The 27,556-nt window shown below is 26.3% G+C and overlaps 4 protein-coding genes across 6 annotated transcripts; 2 read left to right on the top strand and 2 right to left on the bottom strand.

Annotated features, from left to right (window-relative positions):
• Positions 1 to 29: 29 nt before the first annotated feature.
• On the top strand, positions 30 to 5,621 carry LOC132931804 (isopentenyl-diphosphate Delta-isomerase 1). Of its 2 annotated transcripts, none has more exons than XM_060997821.1 (3): positions 30 to 398; positions 4,324 to 4,779; positions 4,839 to 5,621. In XM_060997821.1, the coding sequence occupies exons 2-3, from the start codon at positions 4,337 to 4,339 to the stop codon at positions 5,107 to 5,109; spliced, it is 714 nt and encodes a 237-aa protein (XP_060853804.1). In that variant the 5' UTR covers positions 30 to 398; positions 4,324 to 4,336; the 3' UTR covers positions 5,110 to 5,621. The 2 variants fall into 2 exon arrangements, with proteins under 2 accessions (XP_060853804.1, XP_060853803.1); XM_060997820.1 differs by having other exon boundaries at positions 30 to 275.
• A 503-nt stretch (positions 5,622 to 6,124) lies between these two features.
• Positions 6,125 to 13,640, bottom strand: LOC132931802 (E3 ubiquitin-protein ligase KCMF1-like). Of its 2 annotated transcripts, none has more exons than XM_060997818.1 (7): positions 13,331 to 13,640; positions 11,384 to 11,691; positions 10,623 to 10,748; positions 10,091 to 10,182; positions 9,653 to 9,836; positions 9,340 to 9,551; positions 6,125 to 7,050 (listed from the first exon to the last, which is right to left on the bottom strand). In XM_060997818.1, exons 1-7 carry the CDS (start codon positions 13,344 to 13,346, stop codon positions 6,642 to 6,644), a joined length of 1,347 nt encoding a protein of 448 aa, XP_060853801.1. In that variant the 5' UTR covers positions 13,347 to 13,640; the 3' UTR covers positions 6,125 to 6,641. The 2 variants fall into 2 exon arrangements, with proteins under 2 accessions (XP_060853801.1, XP_060853800.1); XM_060997817.1 differs by having other exon boundaries at positions 10,076 to 10,182.
• Positions 13,641 to 13,796: 156 nt separating this feature from the next.
• On the top strand, positions 13,797 to 16,652 carry LOC132931801 (protein AF-10-like). Its single transcript, XM_060997816.1, has 2 exons — positions 13,797 to 14,064; positions 14,308 to 16,652. The coding sequence occupies exons 1-2, from the start codon at positions 14,058 to 14,060 to the stop codon at positions 16,218 to 16,220; spliced, it is 1,920 nt and encodes a 639-aa protein (XP_060853799.1). The 5' UTR covers positions 13,797 to 14,057; the 3' UTR covers positions 16,221 to 16,652.
• A 1,205-nt stretch (positions 16,653 to 17,857) lies between these two features.
• LOC132931800 (serine-rich adhesin for platelets-like) lies at positions 17,858 to 27,203 on the bottom strand. The gene is made up of 3 exons (XM_060997814.1): positions 26,911 to 27,203; positions 25,482 to 25,538; positions 17,858 to 23,882 (listed from the first exon to the last, which is right to left on the bottom strand). Exons 1-3 carry the CDS (start codon positions 26,939 to 26,941, stop codon positions 18,289 to 18,291), a joined length of 5,682 nt encoding a protein of 1,893 aa, XP_060853797.1. The 5' UTR covers positions 26,942 to 27,203; the 3' UTR covers positions 17,858 to 18,288.
• Between the last annotated feature and the right edge of the window lie 353 nt (positions 27,204 to 27,556).

Below are 27,556 nucleotides of genomic sequence, written 5' to 3' on the forward strand. Positions count from 1 at the left end.
TTGTGATAAAAAAAGCGGATGCTTTAAATAAAATATTACATTATTTACATTAAATCGTAATGGAACTGTGCCACTACTGACCTATTGCCCCGTAGGTATAAATTCCAACAAAAAGATAAACGATTTCTAATTTTCTTGTTAGTGTTAAGACGTGTGCACGGTGTCTTCTACCTATTATGTTACGAATCTACGATCAGTGTTGTTAGTCTGAGTGCGCCGTTTATATTGAAATTGAGATCTTAGTCTTAAACGCATTTCAATTTTTTTTATTTAAGGTATGTTGTTTTATTTTTGTTCCTATGGTAAAACATACAATAGGTTGTTAAACTTTTCAAGCACAATATTAAGGTCTATTATAGTACATTTTGAAAAAAAAACTTCATTTTCTAATTTTTAAGGTAGGTATTAAAAATATTTAATTTTATATAATGTAATATATCTAAGTAAAATGTTATATACGAATATAAGATATATTTAAAAAAAATTAATTTTACATCTTTAGTTAGTAAAAGTGTTTTCTATTTAGAATATGATTGTACATCTTGTTATAAAAGATAATAGATAATTAATAGGCTGCTTGATTTTTAATTAATTAATTTCAATATAACTATTATTTAGGTTAATAACATAATAATTATTGTCTACACATTATTGAAGACCAAGGAGCAATTATTACATAATAGCTAATAGGTGTAAATACTAATAAATTATGATTTTAGTTATTCAAAAATAATTTTCATATCTTAATGTGTTTTTTAATTTATTATAATAGAAGTTGGTTCATAATTATTCAGCTGTCAGATTAATATAATTTAAAATAAAACATTATAAAAATAATTAAATATACCTATTTATTTTTATATCATGTATTAAAACTGAAAAAAACTTAAATTGTATATTATGTGATTTCATCATTTTGATCCAGAGATTTGACATTTGGTCATGTTAAAATTATAGATAATATACTACTAAGTCATAATTAGGTAATGGGTAGTTGGTAATTTCAAATAGGTTTACAAGTTTTGTATGAAATTTATTTTCTCTATCAATATTAGTTTCTTGTTTTATTTTTTAAATATAAATAAGTATATTTTTGGTTTAGTATAAAAATATTTATTTTTAAATTTTTAAATTTTAATTCAGTTCCAGCTAAATAAAACTAGAAATTTATTAATCATGCAATAGAAACACAGCATTTTTGCACAATTGAGTATAGAAAATAGAATAGATGTACAACAAATTAATTTATATTATACTTTTGTGTAGGTAGGTGTTCTAAGAAAATTATATAACAATAGAAAAAGAATATATCAATCATGGTTATCTACTTCAAGTAGATAACTGTGCCTATATTTATAATTTCAATTTTGTCTTATGATTACCATAAATGTTAATAGCTAAAGTTATAGCTTATTATCCAAACATTAGCTTGTAAAATTATTATATTATGTATCCAATTATATAATTTGAACCATTAATTTAATAATATTTCTTTTAGTTTAATTAAAACTATCAAGTATAATAAGAACCTTGTATCAAACTCTCATAACTGTACATTTAATAAAAAAAACTTAGTTAAGTTACAAGATTTTGTTATAATTTTATAAGCGTTGTAATCATATTAACTAAAAATTAAAAAGATATACTTATTTAAACTACTCATTATTGTTATTCATATTAAGTTATTAAATTGACAACTAATGAAATATGAATTATTTGAACATTCTTTATTTCTTTAGAATGTATTCAATTTTAACTGTAATTCACAAAAAAATATAATGTTATTTTTTTTCAAAATATTTTAGTGACTAACTAGTAACAAAATAGTTTGAATCAAGGTAGGCTTGATAAGTAAAGATTCCCTGTAGCTTAACTGTATCTACAATTAAATGGTATACAATGTGGTAAAAGTTTATTGATTGTATTCAGTTTAGTCTTATTATTCTATGGTTTACACTAAATTAATTAATTCAATTTTAAATACAGTGGATTCCGCCTAATGTTGGCACCGGTTATTAATATGGGCAAAACGGTCTGGTCCCAATACCAAATAATTAATACAACTAATTTCGGTTTTTATGGGCAACCGCTTAATGTGGGCAAACAGAGAAGGTCCAACGTGTCCACATTAAGCGGAATCCATTGTACATTGAATAATAAGAAAGTAATTAATTAAAATATAATTTTATACTTGATTAATTGAAAAATATGACTTCATACAGCAGACTTGTGGTTGAAATGACTAAACAAATTTCTAAAAATTATAATAACTTTTAATATATTCACTTTTTGTTTGTAGTGTTATGTTTCTAAATACGTTAGGAATAAAATAATGAGGTGCTAGAAATTGGTTATGACAATTACAATCAGGGATAGGTTTACATATTGAATCAAGACAAATAAACAGGAAGAATTAAAAAAAGAATAACAATGCATAATGAAATAATATTGTTTAACAGTGACGTATTTAATTCAATTTATTTATGACATTATTTTAATTTTGATATTTATTCTATCATATTAATTTGTAATAATTAGGTATTCAATTTATACTTAGTTGACCATTTTTTCTAGCGTCCTGACAAAGTTCCTTAGGACATCGATTTGTATTGGTTTTGAACTTTTATAAAGTAATGTATCAGAATTTAATATTATTTTCATAACTCTTTTACTTACTCGATTATCGGTTTTATTTTAAACAAAACCTAATCATAAATATTAGTTGTTATTCTAATATTTGATATTGAACATTGAAACATTTGACAATGACAATAATTGGTTGACTTGTTTCAAAATATCACCCCTCTATTATATATGAAGTTTATACCAAGTATGCTTATAGTGTTCAATAAACTGAAAGGGAAAACATTTAGCATTTGAATTAGTTGATGTATTAATCAGTTTATTAAATAACCTAAAAAACTGAAGAAATGAACATTTTATTAATACTGAAATGGAAATCTTGATAGATAATATTGAAGAAGGTTATTTAGTTATATAATTTGATATAAATTGTCAAAAGTTTTATGATTTATGCATAATGTATATTCAAAAGAGGACATTACTTTACCAAGCACTAATGATTGAACTAAATTAGTTTTATTTAAAAAACAAAAACATAGTAATATATGAAATAATGTTAAAAATCAAATCAAAATATGTTAAGATAAATACTTTGATGAATTTATTGCTTTTATAAATAATTTTCAAGACAAATTTTATGACTGGTCAAAAAAAATTCTATTTTAGTAAAACAAAAATAGGTACAAATATTTAATATATTTAAATGTTCTAAACCTTGTAATCGTCTTAGAGTTTGAATTTTGTTTACTGGGGTTAAACACTGATATAGAGCAATTATTTTTTTTTGATAACAAACCAATGGACTAAAGTTTAAAATCTAATAGATACAAAAGTAATAGAATGTTGTTTATTGGCAAAAACATATGGATTGAGTTGCATTAAATTTTACAACAAAATAATAAAATATCTTACATTACTAAAGAAAGTCTCACAGCACTGAAAAATCTACTTAGATCTGTATATTTTAACTAATATCTTATCTAATTTATTAATTTTAATATTCTTTTATTCCTAATTAATACTTAACGTGTAATATCTATACTCTATAGTTATAGATGTATCATACTAAAAAAGCAAAACAAATTATATATAAAATAGATACATAATTACCTATTTTTTTTTTTATCACAATTTAATTTTGATGTCCCAGATTTCTTAAAATTTATTCTGGCTACTCTAATTTATTAAGATTATATGTTATCATCAGTAAAAAATCTTGCATTTAAAAAAAATGACACTCATTTTTCAATAAAAAAAAATATTTTAATTTTATAACAACTTTTTTTTTATATGTTAAAATTATGTTGATCCAACAAAAGTAAGTTATATTTGAGAATATTACTTGTGTATATTTTTGCTATTCTAAAAATAAAATTGATTAATTACATGTGAATTTAAAATTTAAATTGACCTAATGCATATATTACATGTATATTAATAATTAATTACTTTGATACAATTTTCATCAATTATATTTAATTTCAAAGTAATTGTGACCATTGAATTTGTCTATATTATTGTGTTTCATTAATTTTCTATATAAACCTTCTATTTTTACCTACAATAATGTATTATTTATTATCAAACACAATAAATTACCAATTCGATTTAAAATACCTATTTGAATATACTTAGTTGTTATTATTTAGTTTATTAAACACAGTTGAATTAACATTACTAGTACAAGCACCTTACTTTACTTAAATACATTTTAACTTATTTATATATATTTACCAACAGGTTATATTATATAATGAAGTTGATTTTTAAATCATTGGGTACATTACCCATACGTCGATTTCTATCAACTGTACCAAAACCATTAAATCCAGTACAAGAAGCTGCCCTCGAAGAACGCTGTATTCTTGTTGATCAACATGACCAAGAGTGTGGCTTTGCCAGTAAACGAGACTGTCACAGACTAGTAAATGGGAACCTTCCTTTACACCGTGCGTTCAGTGTGTTTTTATTCAACACCAAGGATGAACTACTATTACAACAGCGTTCATCAACCAAGATTACATTCCCTGATCATTATACAAATTCTTGCTGCAGTCATCCACTGTATGAGATTGAACATGAGCGCAAAGACTTAGAAGGTGCTAAAGCTGCTGCTTGTCGCAGACTTGTGTTTGAATTAGGAATTCCTTCAAGCCAGTGTCAACCTAAAGACTTGCAATATATAACTAGAATAAGGTAATAAAAATGAAATCAATTTATTCAAAAGTTGATGCTTAACTTGATGTATTATTTAGGTACATGTCTGAGGGAGATGGAACGTGGGGTGAACATGAAATTGATTATATATTTATTTTGCATAAAGATGTTTCTTTGGATCCCAATCCTGATGAAGTGAGTACTGCCTTATATATTCCCAAATCAAAAATGAATAAATTCTTAAAGAATTTAAATCATCCAATTACACCATGGTTTAATCTAATTGTACAAAACGAATTGACTAACTGGTGGGACAATTTAAGATCTCTGGAGAAAGTCATGAATCATAAAAAAATTATTAGTTATTAATTATTTTTCTATTGTGGGAAATATTAATTAAGATTGGGACTATATTAACATTGTTATTAATTTAATTATATTATGTTATGACAATATTGTTCACTTATTATATACATAAATTTGGTATTTTATTTTTTAACTCATGAAATGTTTATAATATTACTAAATACCATAATATAATATATTAATGAATCAAATGTTCAACGATAATTTTTTTTAAAACACTTAGTTTAAAAAAATATGGGTTAATGTTCAATATTTTGTATTACACATTTTTTTTTTTTTATATTATGTATGTTGTTACTTATATTATTAATAAAAGTAAATAAGCTAAATATTGTTATAAAAATTAAATATTTATTTTCTTTTAAGAATATATATATTACTTTCTAATTGATATAACGGCATTTTATTTCATACTTATGATGTTACAGATTTAGAAAGTTCTGTTTTAAACTTCTTTTACACTGTATACTAATAAATAAACTATTACATTTTTGATAAGAAATTAGTTAATAAAATATTTTGGTTTATCATTAAAGGATATATTTGAAATATATCAACTTTTTTGAGTTGTAATAAGCAGTCATAACTCGTATATTATTTGTTTTTGTAGTTTATTATAGATTTGTGTTAATTAAAATGTTTCTTTAGTGTTCAAATACATATAAATAATCATAATATTAAATATGGAAAGTAAAATAAAAATATATATAGTTAACATAACAAAAAATAATAATAATAAAAAAAGATAAAATTAATTTTTATACAAATTTTAGAAGTAATTGAAAACAAATACTAACATTTACCTGAACCTGACCAATGAAATTTAAATAAAATTATGATTGTATATGTTATATATTATGTTTATATTCCTACTCAGTATGTTTCTATTTGAAAAAGTTAGTTTTTAATTATGCATCAGGTAATTTAATATTTCGATTTCCTATATAAACAGTAAAAAATGTAGTTAAGTCCATTGTTAAAAAATATTATAAAGAGTGATTAAATACTCGGTAACAAATAAAAGTTGAAGTAAATTTTATTAAAAAACAATGAACAAACATTACTGAATACATATTTATATAATTTTTAATTTCAAAAGAAAATTAACAATGGCTAGACATATTTACAATATATTTACTAAGTTTATCAACTTTATTTTCAATTTTGTTCTTAACAAAATATAATTATTAATTCCAATATCACAATAGAGAATTATCACGTTTGAAACTCCAGACATATGAATTCAAGCGATTAGTTTAATAACTTAAGCGATAAATCAATGTTAAACAATTTAAAGACCGGTATATTCTTTTTTTTGTTTTTTTTTTTTTTAAATACACAAAAATATATATAATATAGTTTTGAATTAGTTATCATTAATATTTGTTTTTATATTTATATATAACTAAACTGAAATCTATAGAAAAAAATCATCCTAAATATTTTACTTTAATTTCAAGTGTTACACACCAGTACACGACTAGACATTTCATGTTGAATTTATTAAGCAGCAACCGGATTATACCAACATTAGTTCAATGTGATGGTGATGGATCAGAGACTTTAGGTTGTTTTCTAACATTGGCTGCTGGCTGTGGAATTTGTGATTGCATCACAGCTTGCCTATTGCGGCTGGGAGGTGAAGAATATCTATGAGGAACACCAATTACATGGTTAGCTGATTGCTGTGGAGGTGGTGGTGATGGTCTGCTGTTAGATTGTCGTTTGGTATCTGGTACAATCGTCTTAACTAATGCTTGCGACATCTGAGGTTGAGCTACTGTAGTTAATGGCGATTGGTCTTTTTTGGCAGTTATTGTTGCTGGCATAGCTCCATTTGGAGTCAACATAGATAATAATAATTCTTGCATAAAGAAGCTACGGTCAGCACGATCTATTTCCAATTTCTGCTGTTCAGATTCATTTAATGGAGCATCAATATATCTATAATTAAAAACAAGAAAAAAATTATGTTTGAATATCTCTAAAAAGTATTTAAATTAAAAAATTACATTAAATGTAAACAAAATTAATTATTTCTATAAAAATAGTATTTGTAAGTATAAGATCTTATTTTTTTTTAAATTACAAATATTTGGTGATAAATTATTATTAATTTCACTTAAGCAAGTGTTTATGGCTCGTAATCTACATCAAGACCGTATCTAGGCTTTTTTTTTTTTTTTTAATAATGAGCATTTTATATTTTTATGGTAGTAAGATTTGGTATTCTGCCAGTGATGCTACTAGTTCTAGCTATGGCCCTAATCAATATAGACACAAACATATGAAACTAGCATTTTCTACCCCTACAAACTGTTTGTTAATAGGTTTATGGCAAATGAGATTATGTTTAAATCCCCATTGATAATAAATATAAAGATAAGATATTTCTATTAAGACATATGCTATTTGGCTCGCAGTTAAGCAGAGTAAAACTAGGGTTCTCACTTGTACACAAGCTTCTGAGCAATAACTAAATAACTAGCATTTGAACAAGATTGAAAAGATATGGAATAATATTATAATCAATAATGGGTACCAATTGTGTTATCTAACAGATTTTTATATAATGCCACATCTATACGTTTAAAATAAGCAGAATCCATTTAAAAATTAAATTACCTTTTTGGGTGCTTCAATTTTTTTCTACTTAAGTAAGTCAATTTTTTAAGATTAAGATATTGGATTTTTAAATTATCGATCTTAAAGATTTCGGATACTATGTTCTACTCTAGTAACCCAATCTATTAATACTATCTAAATAAATGTATTAATTCTTAATGAATTAACTTTAAGAAAAAGTTATGTTTTTCAATGCTACCAGGAAATTATTCATGAAATTAGATCTTACATTGAAAATAAGAAAATTTGAGTTACATTAGATGAAACCATGGATACTGAATATCTTTATGTAGTAAATGTAATTGTGGGAACTTGTAGCCCACGGAAACATTTCCTTATAAATACCAAAGTCTAAGAAAAGATAAGTCATTTAAAAACTTTGACAGATCACTACGAATTATTTGGCCTAATGGTATTAATACGATCAAGTACTACTTTTATTAACTGATGTTGCATCTTATATAGTAAAAGCAAGTAAAGTATTTTATTCCAAAATGGAACATGTTACTTGCTAAGCCCATGCCATACCTGGAGTGACAGGAAATTAATTAACTCATTCAAATTGCAAAAATATGTATAAAAAATAAACCTCTTTCCAGAGTTCAAATGTTTTTAAGAAATAGCACCTAACATTCCATTACCCCAACAACCTATAATAACCAGATGAAGAAAATAGTTAATGGCAGCATTTTATTATTGTGAACATTTCAAAATAATTGCAAAAAATGAACAAACATAATGTAATCTCCATTAAAAAAGTAATCGATTTAATGGCAGATTCAGAATTGGAGTTAAATTAAATGTAAATGAAATCATACTTTGTATACTACCAGATTAAATAACACTGTTAGAATCTTCAAAATAAACCCTATTGGCTATTAATGCTATTCAATTGTAAAAAGAGAAAAATAACATTTTTTCAGCTGTTTTACAAAAAAATAGTGAATATAAAATAATGAAAATTATTTCAAAAATATTGTAAGGACAAAAAGTGTCAAAAAATGGTTTGCCAACAGATATAAGGAAGATGACATCACTTATTTTAAATATGCACCCATCACATCTAGGGAAGTCAAAAGAAGTTTTTCTGCATTTAAAACTCTTTTATCTGACTATCACCAATCTTTTTTATTTAAAAGCATTATGCATACTTTAGTTGTCTAATATAACACATTTAACGATTTGAAAACATTTTCATAATATTTGTATTTGCCTATAAATTGTTTGTACTGTATTTTTAACGTTTTAAATAAATTTTTTTTAATTTTTATATAATATTATTATGTATTTTAGGTTATAAAATCCTGGGCCCTACTTATAACTACTTATAACAAGTCAATAATAACAAACTCGCTACAGTGTTGATTGTCTATGCTCTAAAAATTTTGGGTGTGGAATTGGGTCCGATGTCAATAAAACTAATGGGTGTCAAATGTCCTGTGGGTATCAAAAGTCCTTGTAATAAATTTATATCACATTAAAATATTAAAGAATATTTAATTTAAAATTCAATTTCAATAAACAAACATTTAATTTCCATGAAAAGAGAAATATTTTGTGTGTGGTTATTTCAATAAATAATAATAGTTAAAAAATATAAATACATACTTGATTAGATATTGTGACGAACTATTACGTGCAGACTGATTTTGGTTAGAGTTTGAATCTACTACTTGTATACTAAGTAAGTTAGATGATGTACCAGCAGCTTGTGTTGGTGCTCCAGATCCAACTATATTATTGTTAGCCAATGATGCAGCTGCTGCAGATGAACCATGTCCTTGGCGTCGAGGTAAACGTTCTAATTGTTGTCTAGCAGCCTAAAATCATAAAATATTTTATAAACAACTGTTATTTGTACATATGTTTAAATTAAACTATTTTTGCAATAACTATAGGTATTATTACTAATATACAATACCCTGACTTGTTGTCTTTCAAGCTGCAGCTGCATCTGCAACTGTTGCAGCTGTGAAGAAACATTGTGAGTGCCTTGTGAGCTACTTGCTGACGATCCAGGCACACTATTTGATTGTGCTCTACGAACTCCACTTAACTGCGATAATAGCTCAGCAATTGGATCTGAACCATCTCTCGTTCCACCACTAGAATGCATTTAAATAATATTAATAATTATAAAATTGGAAAATATAAAAAATATGAACTATTTCTTACGCATCAACAATTTAATATATGTAATTCAAAAATAGCAAATAATAATAAAAAAATATCTATAGCAATTAAAAAAAATGCATAGCCAATCTAGTAAAAAAGATATTTTATTTATTGAATTTCAAGCCATAAAAGACTACTGTTTGAATAAATATAATTAAATTGTCCGTACTTTGCTGCCCGGTACCTGAAATTGATAGCTCTTCGAACCCTCGTACTTCCCATACCTCTTGCAGACTGTGGTATACGCCGAACTGAATGTCTTGCAACAGGTTCATCGTGATAGCTTTTATTAAGGGAAAATCGTAAAAAAATAATTAAATTATTTAACTTATTAAAAATGTATTTTTGTTCTTTCGTTTTGCACTTCCTTGGTCAGCTACAACTAACCTAACTTTGTCCTACATATCCACGCCTTTACTTTACTCATACCAACCATTTTTATGCCATTCTCTATTCTGTTTATTCACCTTTTCTTCATTCTATTCTACATTAATTTTCATAGCACCCTTTCATTGCCTCTAAGTAACCTATTAATTTTAATATTGTAATAAAAATTCTTTATCCAAATAATAAACTAATAAAAATAATTAGCCTTATTAAACATTATGATTATCTTAGAAAGAATTTATCATAACTATTATTTTTTATTTTTTACTTTTATTATGAGATAATAAATTTAAAAAATAATTTTGTTATAACTGACATAAAAAGGATATTAAAAATGAAATCAAATCTCTGGGAACACTTGGACTGGCACGATGTTGCATTTGTAAATGAACAGAAAAATCATCTGTTAATAAATTTGGATCACCTCCTGGGTGTGCTGCACAAACTGGACATACCTAATTATATATAATATATAAATTAATATTATATCACTAATTACTAATAATAAATGTATTATACCACAATAGTAAAATCACTAAAATCAAAATTTATGATAAACAGTATAATATATTATAATGTTGAATTTCTATTTAATAAAAATCAATGCTCTTAAATATTTGATGATATTCATTAAGTATACATTTATTTAACTTTTTTTTTACTTTAGGAAAAAATATACAAATTTTAATTGTATACTTTTAAAATATTAATGCTCATTATCCAGGGGCTCTTCTAATAATTTAGTGTAGAATATAATACATTTGCAGGTCTTATAAACATGTTTTAAAATCATTATACACTACTACATTATTATAGAAGGAAATAATGTATATATTTTTTATATCCAAGAACTCTAAAAAAAATGTTGTCAATGTTAAAATATAAGATATTTATGCTTATTTATAGTAAAATAATAATAATGTGTAATATTATTTAAATTTTATGAAAAATAAATTTATTAACTAAATCTAAAAATAAAAGAAAAAAAAATCACTAAGAACTGAGCCTGGATATAGTTTTTAAGGTGCAGTGTGTGTCATTTATGGACCAGCAAACCAGCTCAAAAACCTATTTTAACAAATATACTAACAACTTCAGTAGTAGAATCTGGGTGTTCAGCTGTAACATGTTCTGTTAACACTACTTCTGTAAGACCCATACGTCCACAAAATGGACATGTGAATGCTTGAGGCTGATCAGATACCAATGATTCTCCACCATAGTATAGCTCGAAGTCAGCACGTGTTAAAATACACTGCATTGGATGATCAACTGAATGACGTGGTGTAGTTGCGCCTGCTTCATAACAATTAGCACAAAGATCATAATCATAGCATTTTAAACATTTGAAACGACGTCCTTTAAAGTTTCCTCTCATACACGCATCACAGCTAACACCTATAATGATACCACATAATTTTAAATAAATGATAATTGAAATATTAGATATAATATTATTCAAAATAAAGATATTTTACTTGGAATAAGTATATTGATAAATTTAATTAGAATTGGTTACATTAACATTGACTATGATCAGTTCATCAATTTCGGCTATGTAATAAAATGCAATCTAGATTTTTTGTCACTTTCTATGTTTAAACTTAGTAATTTATAATCATTATAACAATTTAAGTTATTTACTGACATTATTAATGGCAAGCTAACGCTATACATCCCATCATCAGTCAACAATCATTGGTGTCAGTCATTGAACATCAATGTCAGTACTATTGCCTATAAAAAGAATCATAAATTGCAATCGGGACCTGGCATGTATTATACTTCCATGAATACTACTGATTCAGAAAAGAGTTCCTGAACATTTTAAAATGTTTTCATTTTTTATTAAAAAAAGCATGTTTTAATTTAACTTAATTTGTCTTATTTTTAACCATTAAGAGTACATAATGCATTTGTACTCAATTGTGTCGTCTCAGTTTTACAAACATACAACATACATAATTTTGTATTTAGTAGAATCTATTTTGTGTTATACTTTTAATGATAAATTGACCTATTATACAATATAAAAATAAAACTATGATTAAAGTTCTTCCTTTGGTTTTTTTCATTATTTTAATTTTTAAGTATATTATGAGGGTTTTAAAATTAAAATATAAAAAAAATAACCAATTAGAGAACAGAGAACCTACTGGTTAGGTTAGGCCAATTTGACATAACATTAAAACTAAAAAGACAAAATTAATTATGTGAAACTTGCCGTTAAGATTCGTAATACAGTGTGCAAATGGAACAAAAATAAAATATAAATATTTAACATCTTTATGTGAGCCACAAAAAATTGCTTTGTGGCCACGGGTTGCTGACACCTCCTATGGTCTAATAAATATATTTAAGGACTTATTGGTAACAAATAATTTATTATTTAATTAAAAAATGTTGATATAAATCAGAATTAAGATGGTTATTCAGAAAATATATGAATTAAAAAGTAAAATAATTATAAAATACTTTCATTATTTAATGAAAAATGTATTAAATATAAAACTAACAATAAGATAGAGGAGTTAGTGTGACAACATTATTCCGTTTTGGAAATAGATTAATTTTATAATACCAATATTTTTGATAATGATTAGGTATTTAACTATAATGTGCATACATGATTTCTAAATGTTATTTGTAAAAAACACATTTTATAAGTATTCCTAATGTACTAAAGTAACTACCCAGTTATGACTAACAACATTACAAATAATTGGTAATTTTGAAATACCTAATAGCACTATATTTAATATTATAAAATATTAATGTATAGTGTACTCTAACACACATTTTGTGAACACAAACTAATGACGGAATAATTAAATGTTATAATATAACTTAATGATTAGTTCACTATTATTGACAAGTCAATACCAGTATTAAATACAAAACTGACAAGGATTAAGCAGTACCACAGAGGAATTTCTAAAATTATAATGATTTAATTCATGTTTGTTTTAATGAGTAAAACAGCCAAAAAAGTTGAATGTTTTTAGAAAAGCAAAAATCAGTAATGTTGATTGCTTACCTTCATGACGTGACATTTCACGGGTTCCGTCTCTACCGTCGTCTTCTCACGATGTATTCTGGTCATTAACAATTAATTTCGTATAATACACCGCACGTATTCCTGATAAATTAATGCGACCGATAGTGTGTATCCCGCAGAGTTTGAACTTGTATGTAAATACAAAAGGATATTGGCCGATTTACAAATCGAATTAGTCATGAGATGAGGAAAAAATAATAATGATAAATTAAAATTAAAACAAGACGGATGATAGTTCGTTTTTTCCTTTATCCCCGTTCAATTATTTTTTGCAACTTCACGACAGCCGATTACGACGGGATGGCCAACGATTGTACATGGAAGAAACGGCTAACAACACTGAACATAAAATTATGGTTAATACCATAGTATACAGCCACAACCGTGATTGAAGTCAATCAGCAGGCTGACTAGTCAGAGCGTGCCCAAGTGCTGGGGTGGCCTGTCGACCTGATAATAACCAGTTTTACTAACATTTACTATTTTATATTTCCCTTTTTTATTGCACGCATTTTTTAGCTCATGTTCCATTCATTGATCATTCTTTCATCGTCTTTATTTTTTCGAATATTTGAATTTAATAATTTATTTTATTTCGTTTCCTCGACTATATAGTGATATTAAATGTTTTCATATTGTTTATAACCCCGCAAACATTAAATCTTTATTATTATGAACAACTCGCGTATAATCAGTAATTACTCATATGAATCGTAAGTAATGTTTATTTTTTGATTACTACTGTATTATTATGTCTAGTCTACGTAGTAAGTTGATAGAATATATATTGATTATTTGTTAACAGATATATGTATTAATATTTTTCACAATATAGTGTAGTACAGTTAGCTATGTTACTTAAATGTTATTTAATATAAATTAACTTAATTAATAAGAACTATTTTGAATACACCCAATACAAAGAACTTAAATTAAGTTAACCATTTTTTTTCTAGCTAAAGCAATGAAAGAAATGTTGGGAAACTGTAGTGTATGTAGTGAAGATAAAGCATTTGATGATAACCCTTTAGTATACTGTGATGGTCGAAATTGCAATGTTGCTGTACATAAAGCTTGCTATGGAATTCGAGTAGTACCAAAAGGATCATGGTACTGCAATAAATGTGTAGCTCTTAAAAAAAATCCAAGTGCCAAAGTAATATGTGAACTGTGCCCTTCTAAAGATGGCGCTCTTAAACCAACAGAAAATGGGAATTGGGCTCATGTTGTATGTGCTTTGTTTATTCCTGAAGTGACTTTTATTGATGTTCATACAATGGAACCAATTAAATTAAATGAAATACCACCTGATAGATTTAAAAAAGTTTGCTATATTTGTGAAGAAAAGAATAGAGAACCTAAGGTTTCAATTTATGGAGCTTGCATGACTTGTAAAAAAGGAGGTTGTAAATTAGGATTCCATGTTACTTGTGCGCAAAATGTTGGATTGTTGTGTGAAGAAGCAGGAAACCATGGGCGTAATGTACAATATGTTGGATATTGTAAGCACCATTATTCAAAACTTAAGAAGAGTAGCAACATAAAGATAAAGCACATTGCTCCATATCGTCCTCAAAATGCTTCTGAAATATCATTAGATGAATTTACTCATGAAAACATTGACAATGATGGTCAAGCTAAATCAAAAAAAAGGCTTCCATCATTTAATACTTATGAAGAATCTAAAGAAAAACCACAAACTACTATTCCAAATCATTCTCAAACTTCTACTCGTCATCCTAAAGGTAAAATGGAAAGTGTGTCAGTCGGTAGTATTAAACAGTATCCTATTGATACACAACCTGAGAAAGAAATAAAATGCGAAAATGTTGATAATTCGATGGAAGTTTGTATGGTCAATGATGAATTACAGTCTGATGGTTTAAAAATTATTGAAGAACCAAATTTATCTTGTATGGATCCAAATATTCCCCCAGTTAACATGACAAATACATGGATTAAAGATCCAAACATGATGAATGTATCCAACTCTATCACTGCCAAAAATAAAGAATCAAATGATCAAAAATATTTTGAATCTAGTATTGATGCTCCGCATATGTTGGGAAATACTTTAAATCCAAATTCCACCATGGCTCAACAAATGACAGATACATTAAATGAAGAAATCAAGACACATAAGCAGTTCAATGAAAATAATATACCAACAAATCGACCACCATTGCTAATGGGCCCCCAATTATATCGCCATGTTCAGAAACCTCCTGATGTTCCTCAATCAAATGCTTCTGGCCCTGAATGGTTTACTAATGGGATTGGAAATAGTTCCCAAAGTTTAGAAGATCTACTTGAACGGCAATGGGAACAAGGTGGATCATTATTAATGGAACAAGCACAACATTTTGATGTAGCATCATTACTATCATGTTTGTATCAGTTGAAAAATGAAAATATTGACTTAGAAAAAGAATTGGCTACATTTACTAGACGTAGAGACCATTTATTGGCTGTAAATGCTAGACTAGCTATTCCATTGGTTCCTCAAAATAGGACAAATCAAGTTGCACCAGCCCCTCCAAATCATGTTGAAACATCATTACCTCCGAGGTCCAACTATTTACCGTCTATGGATAATCAGATTCTACAGCAACAACACAGGTATCATCAAAATTATGCAATACCTTCTTCTAGACATCCTCAGCAACACCAACGCTATTCACCTAATCTTGCAGCTCAATCACAAGTTATTGTTAGAGGAGGAGGAGGTATTGGGCATGACTCATGGAATCAACATAATAGAAATCATAACCAAACATCAAATCCAATGTATCAAACAATGCAAGAAACACCAAACATACCAACGTCCAGACATCAAATAGGCATGGACAATTTACCTAAGCAAAGCTGAGATCATGATAAATGTCTATGTACTGACTGTATATCGACAATGACCGATTATTTGTTAAAGTATTTTCCCTAGTCTTAAGATGGAATAAATATTTTTTAAATTTATAACTCGAATAATTGTGTTCATTGATTTGTATTATTATTAATAATTAACTTGTGTTAAATTTCCAATTATATTATAATGTATTAAATTATACAAAAAGATTAAATTTTAACTAGATAGTAAATCATTTTACATTTATTATAATAATTTTTATTTTGTATATATTATGTATTGTAATTAGAGGTGTTTGAATACTAGTAATTTTAAATCAAATCATGTCTTAGTACATATAATAACGATGCAGTATGTGTATAAAATTAATTCAAATAGTAAAAACAAATTCATATGGTAATTCATGAATAAAAGTAACAATTATAATAAAAAATAGAATGGTTGTTTTCTTATTCTTACTAAATATAAACATATTAATTTCTTATCACCTTAATATTCAGATGTAAATTGAATACTTAAATATAATTGTAGGTATATGCCACGATTAAAGATATCTTTAATCGTGGTATACGTTGTATACTGATAATTTTATAGTATATATTGTTTTACTTGTAAAGATTTGACAATTTGATATTTAATTGAAAAAAAAGTTTAGAACACTTAAATTTATTACAATATACATATTTTAATATTTACATAGAGCAATAACAGATATCACTGCTCAAAATTAATTGTATAAAATATTTAATAACTTCATTAATTATATTAATATTATTTATTAGTCCCTATTCTTTAAACATTTTCAAGGTTACGTATATTTTTGAACAGGGTACAAGCACATACTAGATGGTAAGCCTATTATAATTTAACATACAGTAGACTTTTGGTAATCTGGACTTGTTTTATTTCTTAGTTAGAATAATCATAAAACTAGACCATCAATACCATTACTTCAAACAAAGAAAAAAATTAATAACTCGAAATGTTGAAATATATATATATCATAGACCTTATACATATAGAGTATAAGTTCTATAGTATATGTTTTTGAAAATGTTCATATTATGTATCATTATAATTTCAATTTTTTACTTTTTTGAACATCATACATTTCTAATTACACATTCTAATTTCTAGAGCAGAATACTGTTAAGAGTATTTCGATATATAAAATTTTAAATTAGAACAATTAATTTATGAGATAAGTATTTAAAGTTTCAGCAAGCGGAGGTGTGGAGTACAGGGATACTTGAAAAACGTTGGTCTACTACTCTGCATACAAAAATTTTAAATACATCTTATAGTTCATAAACTACTCATCCAAATTTCTTTTTTTATGTATTGAAATACTCCAAAAAATGTTCTACTTTAAAATATAAAATTAATAATGTAAGTTGTCATTCCTAAAAGTTAAAAAATTTTAACTATAAAAGAATTACTTAGTATATTACTGTGCGTATATGGTATATATTTAAAAAAATGTGCTTTTATGTGAACTTCCATTAATCTTTTTTGTAAATTAAGCAGTACCCGATCTCAATGGCGTAGCCAGGATTTTCTTCGGTAGAGAGAGGCTGCAGCCCCCTCAGCCACACCATTGCCTGATCTGACATACAAAATTGACTAAGATTATACTGTACATATTAAAGAAAACTGATATTTTATTATAGTTATGTATATAATACAAAAACCATCATTTGGTAAATATGAAAAATTAAATTTTTTGTTTCATAACAAACTGTTAAAAAACTACAAACATATTTGTTTAACAATAATTAATCATAGAAAATACAGTAAATATACTTTTAACTACAATAAAAAAAAATTATTTTTTAACATAATGCACAAAACATTGATTAAGTTTTATTATTAAAAAGTTCAGTAGTAAAATACTATATATTATATCTAAAAAAATTATAAATTACATTTTTATGTAGTAAAATTAAATAAATAATAAACTATAAAATAAAATTTCTTATTAATTCTACTTCATATAATATGATAATAATAATATAATATACAAATAACACCAATTTAATGTATTTTTATTTATTAATAGGTAAACTGGGTTTTACTAAGCTTCTTTTAGGTGTTTCATAATATAATTTAAGAATTCTTCATCATCCATGAGGGGAATATAATATTTTTGTGGATCAAATTTGACTGCTGAAGTTTCAAGGTTCCACCCAGGAACTAATTTTTTATAATAAGCCATTGGTATGTAATCAGACAAAAACCCTAAGTAATCAAATGTATCTCTGATGATTCCATATCTTGCCATGTGGTATCTCAACATGTCTGTATACAATTGTAAATTTACTTTATCATTATGAATTTGTTTTAAAAGCATTGCTAGGTATTTGACAAACTTTTCTGCATACTTCACCGAATATATATTATAATTTGGTTGCAGTTTAATAATTAAGAATTTGTAAAGACGTTTTGTAATCCATGATTCTTTCTTATACAATGATTTGAACTTTTGTTTTATATTTTCTTCAACCTGTGATTGATCAATAATAGTTTCAGAGAGAGAATGTGTGAGTGATGACGTCGATTCAGAAATTTTTTGTCCACCGAAGACCAAAGTTAGAATTGAAGGACTATGGTTACATGAACGTGTTACAAATGATCTTGTTAATGGTCCATCATTATGATCATCAAGTTCAAAAGCGCCTGGATGAGTAGATTTTCGTTTATTTGTAGACATGATTTTAATTGTGTTGACTATATTTTCTGTAATAATTAATTTATTACTTTTAGGTGTTTGAAACGTATTCACATTTACATTATTCTGGGTATTTGATATGCTTGTGGTTTCATCAGGTAATGTTGTCCAAAATAATGAATTATCAGAATTATTATTAAGACTTTCATCATTAAAATTAACTACACCTTTTGAAGTTCTAGTTGAACTCGTAGATAACTTATTTACATTATTATTTGACCTTAACGATCTAGTTAATAAAGACTTATTTTTATTAATACCCAAAGAAGATCTTAATACTCTAATCTTAGATGATCTATTTTCTACTACTGAGCCATCTGTAATATTTGGGTTTACTTGATCAATATTATTATGCAAATGGTTTTCTTGTTTTGATGATAAACTATGTATTTTATTAGTATAATTTGTATCATCTTCTAGTATTAATCTATTAGTGGACGTTTTTATAGAAATATTTGGTGAAGAATTTGATTGATGTATTGATATTACATTTTGTTCAAAAGGTTCAGCAGTAGTATTCCTAGTTGTTAAATCATCAATAATAATTGGAGCAACATTACTCAACTTTGTTTGTTTTGACACATTTCGTTTTAATGATTCAGTAGGGGTATTCAAAGTTGATAAATCTTCAATATTTAAAGTAGTACTTTTTAAATGTTTAGATTGAATTTTAGCCGATCTACCACTTATTGATAATCCTGTAGTGGAATTTAATGATGTTGTACTGTCATTATTTGAAATAGAACTTGTTGAAGGTTTAGATGTCGATGGTAATGATTTATTTCTAGGCGAACTACGTTTTTCTGAGAATCCAATAGTAGAATTTGTTGATTTTAATCTTTCATTGTATGAAGGACTAATTGAACGCTTTGATTGTGTTTTCTGAGATTCATTACTTTCTAATGATCCCACAGTGGTATTTAATAATAGCAAACTGTTATTGTTTGAAATAACACTTGTTGAATGTTTAGATGTCAATAATGATGATTTATTTCTAGACGAACTACGTCTATTTGTTGATTTTAAACTTTCATTATCTGAAGGACTAATTGAACGCTTTGATTGTGTTTTCTGAGATTCATTATTTTTTAATGATCCCACAGTGGTATTTAATGTCAAACTGTCATTGTTTGAAATAACACTTGTTGAATGTTTAGATGTCAATGATGATGATTTATTTCTAGATGAACTACGTCTTTCTAAGAATCCAGTAGTAGAATTTGTTGATTTTAAACTTTCATTATCTGAAGAAGGACTAATTGAACGCTTTGATTGTGTTTTCTGAGATTCATTATTTTTTAATGATCCCACAGTGGTATTTAATGTCAAACTGTCATTGTTTGAAATAACACTTGTTGAATGTTTAGATGTCAATGATGATGATTTATTTCTAGATGAACTACGTCTTTCTGAGAATCCAGTAGTAGAAGTTGTTGATTTTAAACTGTCATTGTATGAAGGACTAATTGAATACTTTGATTGTGTCTTCTGGGATTCATTACTTTCTAATGATCCCATAGTGGTATTTAATGTCAAACTGTCATTGTTTGAAATAACACTTGTTGAATGTTTAGATGTCAATGATGATTTATTTCTAGACGAACTACGTCTTTCTGAGAATCCAGTAGTAGAATTTATTAATGATAAACCTTCATTGTCAGTAGAAGGACTAGTTGAACGCATTGATTGTGTCTTCTGGGATTCATTACTTTCTAATGATCCCACAGTGGTACTTAACAATGTTAAACTATCATTGTTTGAAATAACACTTGTTGAATGTTTAGATGTCAATGATTTATTTCTAGACGAACTACGTCTATTTGTTGATTTTAAACTTTCATGATCTGAAGAAGGACTAATCGAACGCTTTGATTGTGTTTTCTGAGATTCATCATTTTTCAACGATCCCATAGTGGTATTTAATGTCAAACTGTCATTGTTTGAAATAACACTTGTTGAATGTTTAGATGTCAATAATGATTTATTTCTAGATGAACTACGTCTTTCTGAGAATCCAGTAGTAGAATTTATTAATGATAAACCTTCATTGTCAGTAGAAGGACTAGTTGAACACATTGATTGTGTTTTCTGAGATTCATTACTTTCTAATGATCCCACAGTGGTACTTAATAATGTTAAACTATCATTGTTTGAAATAACACTTGTTGAATGTTTAGATGTCAATGATGATTTATTTCTAGACGAACTACGTCTTTCTGAGGATCCAATAGTAGAATTTGTTAATGATAAACTTTCATTACTAGAAGTAGAAATTATTGAATCTTTTGATTGAGTTTTCTGGGATTCATTACTCTTTAATGCTTCCATAGTTAAATTAAAAGTCTTATTATTTGAAATAGAACTTTTTGAATCTTTCGATGTCAATAACCTTGACTGATTTCTTAATGAACTACAACTTTCCAATAATCCAGTGGTAGAATTTAGTAATGTTAAACCTTCATTATTTGAATAATTAGAACTTATTGAATTTTTGGATTGATTTTTCTGAAATTCATTACTTTCTAATAATTTTGTAGTATTTGGTAATAATAAATCCTTATTATTTGAATTTGAACTAATTGAGCACTTCAATTTAAGTTGTTCTTGATTTAATTTATTAGTTAATAATGAATTGTCAAGTGGTTGTATTTTCTGAGAACTTTTGTTGGTTTCTTGAATTTTAGAAATATGCAAATGTGTATCTATGTTCACATTATTATTACCACCTAATTTATTAAAAGTATTGGATTTATCTTCAGTGTATTCCATAAAATCAGTATTTAATGAAATGTTGTGTTTTTTTACTCCATCAAAGCTTGTACATTTTTCTTGATAACTAAGACTATGACGACCAATTTTATTATTAAAATTAAATTTTAATGGTAATAAATTAAGGCTTTTGGGTGTATTGTATTTAAGTAAAATAGGAGTTTCAGACATACTTTTATCATTTTCAACAACATTATCCAAAAGAGTAGTATTGTTAATTATAGGTATATCATAGGTATGATTTAAATTAGAAATGTCCATTGTATTAAAAACTGGAGTGTTATTCACGTTTGACACTGAGGTCTGAATTAAGGATACCTTTTTGTTATTGAGTGCAACATCAGAAATAATGCTTGAATCATTAATAATATTGTCAAATACAGAATTAGTGACATCAATTATTTTTCGGCTGAACTTGTGAGTAAAAACTTCTGTATTGGATATATCCATGACATTGTTTGAGCAATTATTAACAACAAAAGATGATTTTGAAGATTTTTTAAGTCCAGCATTTTGTTTTACTTTAGTTATGTTATTATTACCAGTAATAGAAATATCAATTTTAGAAGTATTGATATTTGTTGGTATATCATAGGTATAGTTTAAATTAGATATGTCTATTTTACTGAATCCTGGAGTATCATGGACATTACATACTAATGTCTCATTTGAGGATGTATATTTGTTATTTAATGTATTGTCTGTTATAATACTTGAATTATTAATAATATTGTCAAATACTGAATCAGCTACATCAATTGTTTTTCGGTTAAACTTGTGTGTAAAAACTTCAGTGTTAGATACATCAATACTGTTGGAGCTGTCATTTAAAATAATAGATGCATTTGATGGTTTTTTAAAAACAGTATTTTGTTTTACTCTAGGTATATCAGCATCATCAGAAATTGAATCTTTGAAACTAGTAGAATCAGTATTAATATGTACATCATAAGTATGATTTAAATTTAACAGACTCGTTTTACTAAACATTGGAGTATTATTAACATTTGACACTGAGATCTCATTCAAGGATGTCTTTTTGTTATTGAGTGCAATATCAGATATCATGCTTGAATCATTAATAATATTATCAAATGCAGAATTAGTTATATCAATTGTTTTTCGGTTGAACTTGTGTGTAAAAACTTCAGTGTTGGATACATCCATATTGTTGGAGTTGTCATTAACAAGAATAGATGAATTTGATGGTTTTTTAAAAACAGTATTTTGTTTTACTCTAGGTATATCAGCATCATCAGAAATTGAATCTTTGAAACTAGTAGAATCAGTATTAATATGTACATCATAAGTATGATTTAAATTTAACAGACTCGTTTTACTAAACATTGGAGTATTATTAACATTTGACACTGAGATCTCATTCAAGGATGTCCTTTTGTTATTGAGTGCAATATCGGATATCATGCTTGAATCATTAATAATATTATCAAATGCAGTATCAGGTACATTAATAGTTTTGCGGCTAAATTTTTGTTCAAGGACTTCTGCTTTGGATACCTCCATGATATTGATAGAACTATCATCTACAACAAGAGGCAAATTTGTGATATTTTCTTTTATTTTAGATATATTAGTATCATCAGCAATTGAAACACTCTCTGTGGCAGATAAATTATAATCTGGTATATCAATATGATCCTTTTTTTTTTTGGAAAAACAAAATTTTGGAGACTTCATCATGCTAATTTCCACATTATCTAATCCACTATAATTGGAATTATTAATTTCAATAAAATCTTCATCATTATGAGGTATCAATCTCTTACGCTTTTGAAAGCGATTTAAACAAATACTATTCTGAGTTATCTCCATCTGACTATCGTCGTTTAAAATATTCTCAAACACACGACTAAAATTTTGAGAAATTGGTTTGTGTTTTTTTTGAAATGCTGTGGTTTTACATTCTGAATGACATTTTGTGTCATTGGCATTGAACTTTGATGTATTTATAGCAGTAGAAGAAGATTCAAAAACCATAAAATCTTCTTTATCTTTAAGAGTATCCGAAGGATTAGCACAACACTCTTTTAATGTCTCAATATTAATATAGGTATTACTTGAAGTTGTGTCTGATGAACTTAATGCAGATACTGTAGCCGACCATTCTGCACTAATAGTTTGTTCTCCAGCTTCTCGTAGAACTTGTTGATCTAAAAACAATAAGATATTATAAATAAAAACATAATAAACTATTAATAGATAATATATTATAATATAACTATTATATACATATATATTGCATTAGATTTTATAATTTAATACATATTTTTAAAATTAAATTATTAAGAAGTAAGTATGTACAAAAATATTTATCATAGTTATTAATTAGTTATAAATTGAACCGTTTAGGTAATTGATTTAAACATTACCATACAATATAAATTTAGAAATTAAAAAAATTAATAAGTAGGATGTGCTTGAGTCAGTATCAAGACTAATTTCTTTTACAATATTTATAAATTAAAAGAAGTTTAAAATTTAATCAAAATTTTATGAATCCTAGTGAAAATATAACATACTCATTAGTCATAACTCAACCCGGTTAGGTACTCTATTATACAGGGTCCGGCAAAAAAACCTCTCTTATTTAGAAATAGGCGAAATAGCGCTGTGTGAGTTGTGGTGGTGGTACAACAGTGAAGGGGGTATTGATGGATAGTGGTATACGTGCTATTTTTAGTAGATGTAATGGCAAGGAATAAAAAACAAAACAAAAAAAAAATGAAATAAAAACCAACAAAAAATAACAAAAATGACACGTGATTTTAAAAAAAAATTTCTTAATTTAAATTTTTAATGTTATCACCCTGTGATTACGTTCTTTGGGGATATTTAAAAGCACAGTGTACGATCATCGCCCTGCACCCCTACAAGCACTTAAGGAGCCAATTACTAGGCATTGGTCTCTATTTTACCAGCAATGACACGAAGAATTATGGAAAACTATCGGGAAAGGCTTTGTAAATGTGTTAACAATGAAGGACACCACATAACCGATATAATGTTTAAAATAAATAATTAAAAATGGCATAATATTTATTAGTAAAAAATAAAAGAATTTTTTCTATTTCTTTGTTTGTTTATTTGCAACTGCCTCTTGAAATATGGGAGGTTTTTTTGCTGGACCCTGTATATGAATGAAAAACATATAAAATTATAGTTGTAAATAACTTGTTATTGCTTCAAATCCAATCCCTTAAAGTCTCAGGTAAACATACTATTATTATTTACTAGTGATGGGCACTATCGAATATCTATTTGAATGTTTTTAACATAACCGAGTAGTAGTTTTTAAAAAAAAACTATCGAATAGTTTGGTGGACTATTCGATTGAATAGGTAGTTTTATTTTTTTCGGACTACTTGAGTACTACTATTTTTAAGAAGACCATTGGCGCACATACTGAGGTGCCAGGGGAGGCTTTGCACCCCCTCACCCAAAGTATTAAACTAGCACCCCGCCGCTTATTTTAAGCTAAAAATATTGTTTAAAGTGTAATTTTGCGCTTATAAAAATGAGTTTATTGAGTTTGTATAAATAATTCGCTAATGCCACAAATGTATACTATACGTATATATGTAGTTTGTACTTATATACAGTATTGACTATTGAGTATTTGGGTTTGCAATGTTAGTATGTTTTCAATTTATAACGCATTTGGATTTTGGAATAAAAACTATTCGAATAAAAACTATTAGATAAACTATTCATATAGGTAATAGTTCTAAAAGTTTTAAAAAATCACTTACCAATATCTTCATTGGAACTATCCATTTCATAATTTAAAGTAACACACTTAAATGAACCTAAAAATGATAAGAATTATTAAAATATCTATAGTTATAAGTTATAACTAATAAAACTTAATATTTATTTGGTTTTAGTTCAGTAACACTATGAATGATAATTTAACCATAAAGTAAAATGTTTATTTTATACTTGCTAATGGGATTAAATTTAAAATTTGCATAATATTATAAAATAATACTACAAGTTCAATAAATTATTTAATTTGTTAATACCTATTACCTATCCTCGTACCTACCATTAATTTCATAATATACTTAATATTATCATAAATTATAATCAGTGGCAACAGTTCACCGTCTCCCCCCCCCCCAAAAAAATGTATTGTTGGTACGGCACATGTGTGCACTTTGCAAATCTGCCTCGATATTTAGACTTTTTTTTTATAAAGTTAATTTATAAAATTAATTCTTATACACACCACTGATTATAAAATGAATGTACTTACTAATGAAATAAAACACATCATTAATGTTTGGTTATGTTGTGCTTCACTTAAACACTATAATTAGGGGCGGAATTATATTCTTTTGCATATTTTTTTTGAGTCTATGCAATCAGGGGTTTGAAATCTTTACAAATCATGAAACCGGTTAATTAATCTCAAGTTTTTTTTTACATATTTAAGAATATTTCGTATAATAAAGAATATTAGAGAATATATCGATTAATTTTTATAGATATTCAATATTTTTTGTTGCACTGGCGTACATAATATAAATTATATGTCCAATAATAATAGTGATATGAAATTGATATACGTATTATAACCATCGTATATTGTATGATCATTATGCCCTAATTAGTAATGTACTGTAATAGTCTGTAGTAGATAAGTGACTTATCTAATATAATGATGCTTGACACTTCAAAAATAGCTTAGCTCCAGTCATTCAATTATTACTACATCTATGGTACAATACTGCAGTGCCGCGTGTCGTGTAGTGTTTATATAGGTTATATCAGTTTTTTGTATTATTTTGCATACAAATGCATATTTTTAGTTCAAGAGAATATATTAATAAAAAAGCATATTTTTAGCATATTTTATTATGATTTTTAAAGAATATTTTCAACTTTTTAAAAGAATATTAGTATCTTATTTTGACTATTTTAAAAGACTTCAAAACCTTACCTTTAAAAATCTATAAATAATTATAGATATCATATTAATACCATACATAATAATTCATTAAATAATCAAAAATGAAAGTAAATAACTGAAGTTATATTTTATTAAATCAGAGAGCAACTTAAATCTAAATACTATAACACTTTTGTTAGTTACATATTAAAATGTTTAGTTTAAATCTGGTACTAAATAATGTACCTATATTTTTGATAAATAATATTTGTAATTTAAATACTTACTCGTACTACTGTTAGGTATTGAGGAATCCATAACGCATTAACGAATTAATGTTAATTTGTATTTTGTATTATTAATTTTTCCATACTCCGTAATAGATATTAATAAATGTATTATTATATTAATATACAACATAACAACAAATTATAATTGCTTATAAACATTATATAACTTGTAATATGTATCTAAAACTGTACTTAGTGCTTAATACTTATGAGTTATTCTTAATCTTGAATCTATAAACTTTTAAATATGAAATTAAGAACATTGAACTACAGTGAAACTAAGAACTGAAGTCGAACTGTGATAAGATTCAACGGAAATTCAAATGAAATAGTAGTTTGAATTCAGTGTAGCCAATAGATGTTGAACAAAATATTATTAGATGATTGATTTATTTGGAAGGGGGAATTGTTAATGTTCTAACCTCAAGGAGTATGATTTACGATAGATTTAGGCAATATTAAGATCATAGAAACGGAGTATTCAAATTACTCCATAGTACATTAATGCCATAGAAAAAAGATAAAGTGCGAGATGCGATCAGGTTAATTTATGTTGATGACCACGACTGCTTGACTGCTAACAATTTAACATGGGACCAAATCAGTTTATTATGCCAAACTAGCCATCGGTTTTATTTTTTAA

The sequence above is a fragment of the Rhopalosiphum padi genome, chromosome 1 (assembly GCF_020882245.1).
Source record: "Rhopalosiphum padi isolate XX-2018 chromosome 1, ASM2088224v1, whole genome shotgun sequence".
Classification (NCBI taxonomy): domain Eukaryota; kingdom Metazoa; phylum Arthropoda; class Insecta; order Hemiptera; family Aphididae; genus Rhopalosiphum; species Rhopalosiphum padi.

What these genes read in the sequence shown, in the direction of transcription:
- LOC132931804 (XM_060997821.1), top strand. Translation starts at nt 4,337, where the DNA reads ATGAAGTTGATTTTTAAATCATTGGGTACATTACCCATACGTCGATTT. An exon ending in CAATATATAACTAGAATAAG is followed by an intron (nt 4,780 to 4,838) that starts GTAATAAAAATG and finishes TGTATTATTTAG; the next exon opens with GTACATGTCTGAGGGAGATG.
- LOC132931802 (XM_060997817.1), bottom strand. An exon ending in CAGATTCTACTACTGAAGTT is followed by an intron (nt 10,749 to 11,383) that starts GTTAGTATATTT and finishes ATATATAATTAG; the next exon opens with GTATGTCCAGTTTGTGCAGC. An exon ending in TCGTCACAATATCTAATCAA is followed by an intron (nt 7,051 to 9,339) that starts GTATGTATTTAT and finishes TTTTAATTATAG; the next exon opens with ATATATTGATGCTCCATTAA.
- LOC132931800 (XM_060997814.1), bottom strand. Translation starts at nt 26,941, where the DNA reads ATGGATTCCTCAATACCTAACAGTAGTACGA. An exon ending in AATACCTAACAGTAGTACGA is followed by an intron (nt 25,539 to 26,910) that starts GTAAGTATTTAA and finishes TATCATTTTTAG; the next exon opens with GTTCATTTAAGTGTGTTACT. An exon ending in TAGTTCCAATGAAGATATTG is followed by an intron (nt 23,883 to 25,481) that starts GTAAGTGATTTT and finishes TATTGTTTTTAG; the next exon opens with ATCAACAAGTTCTACGAGAA.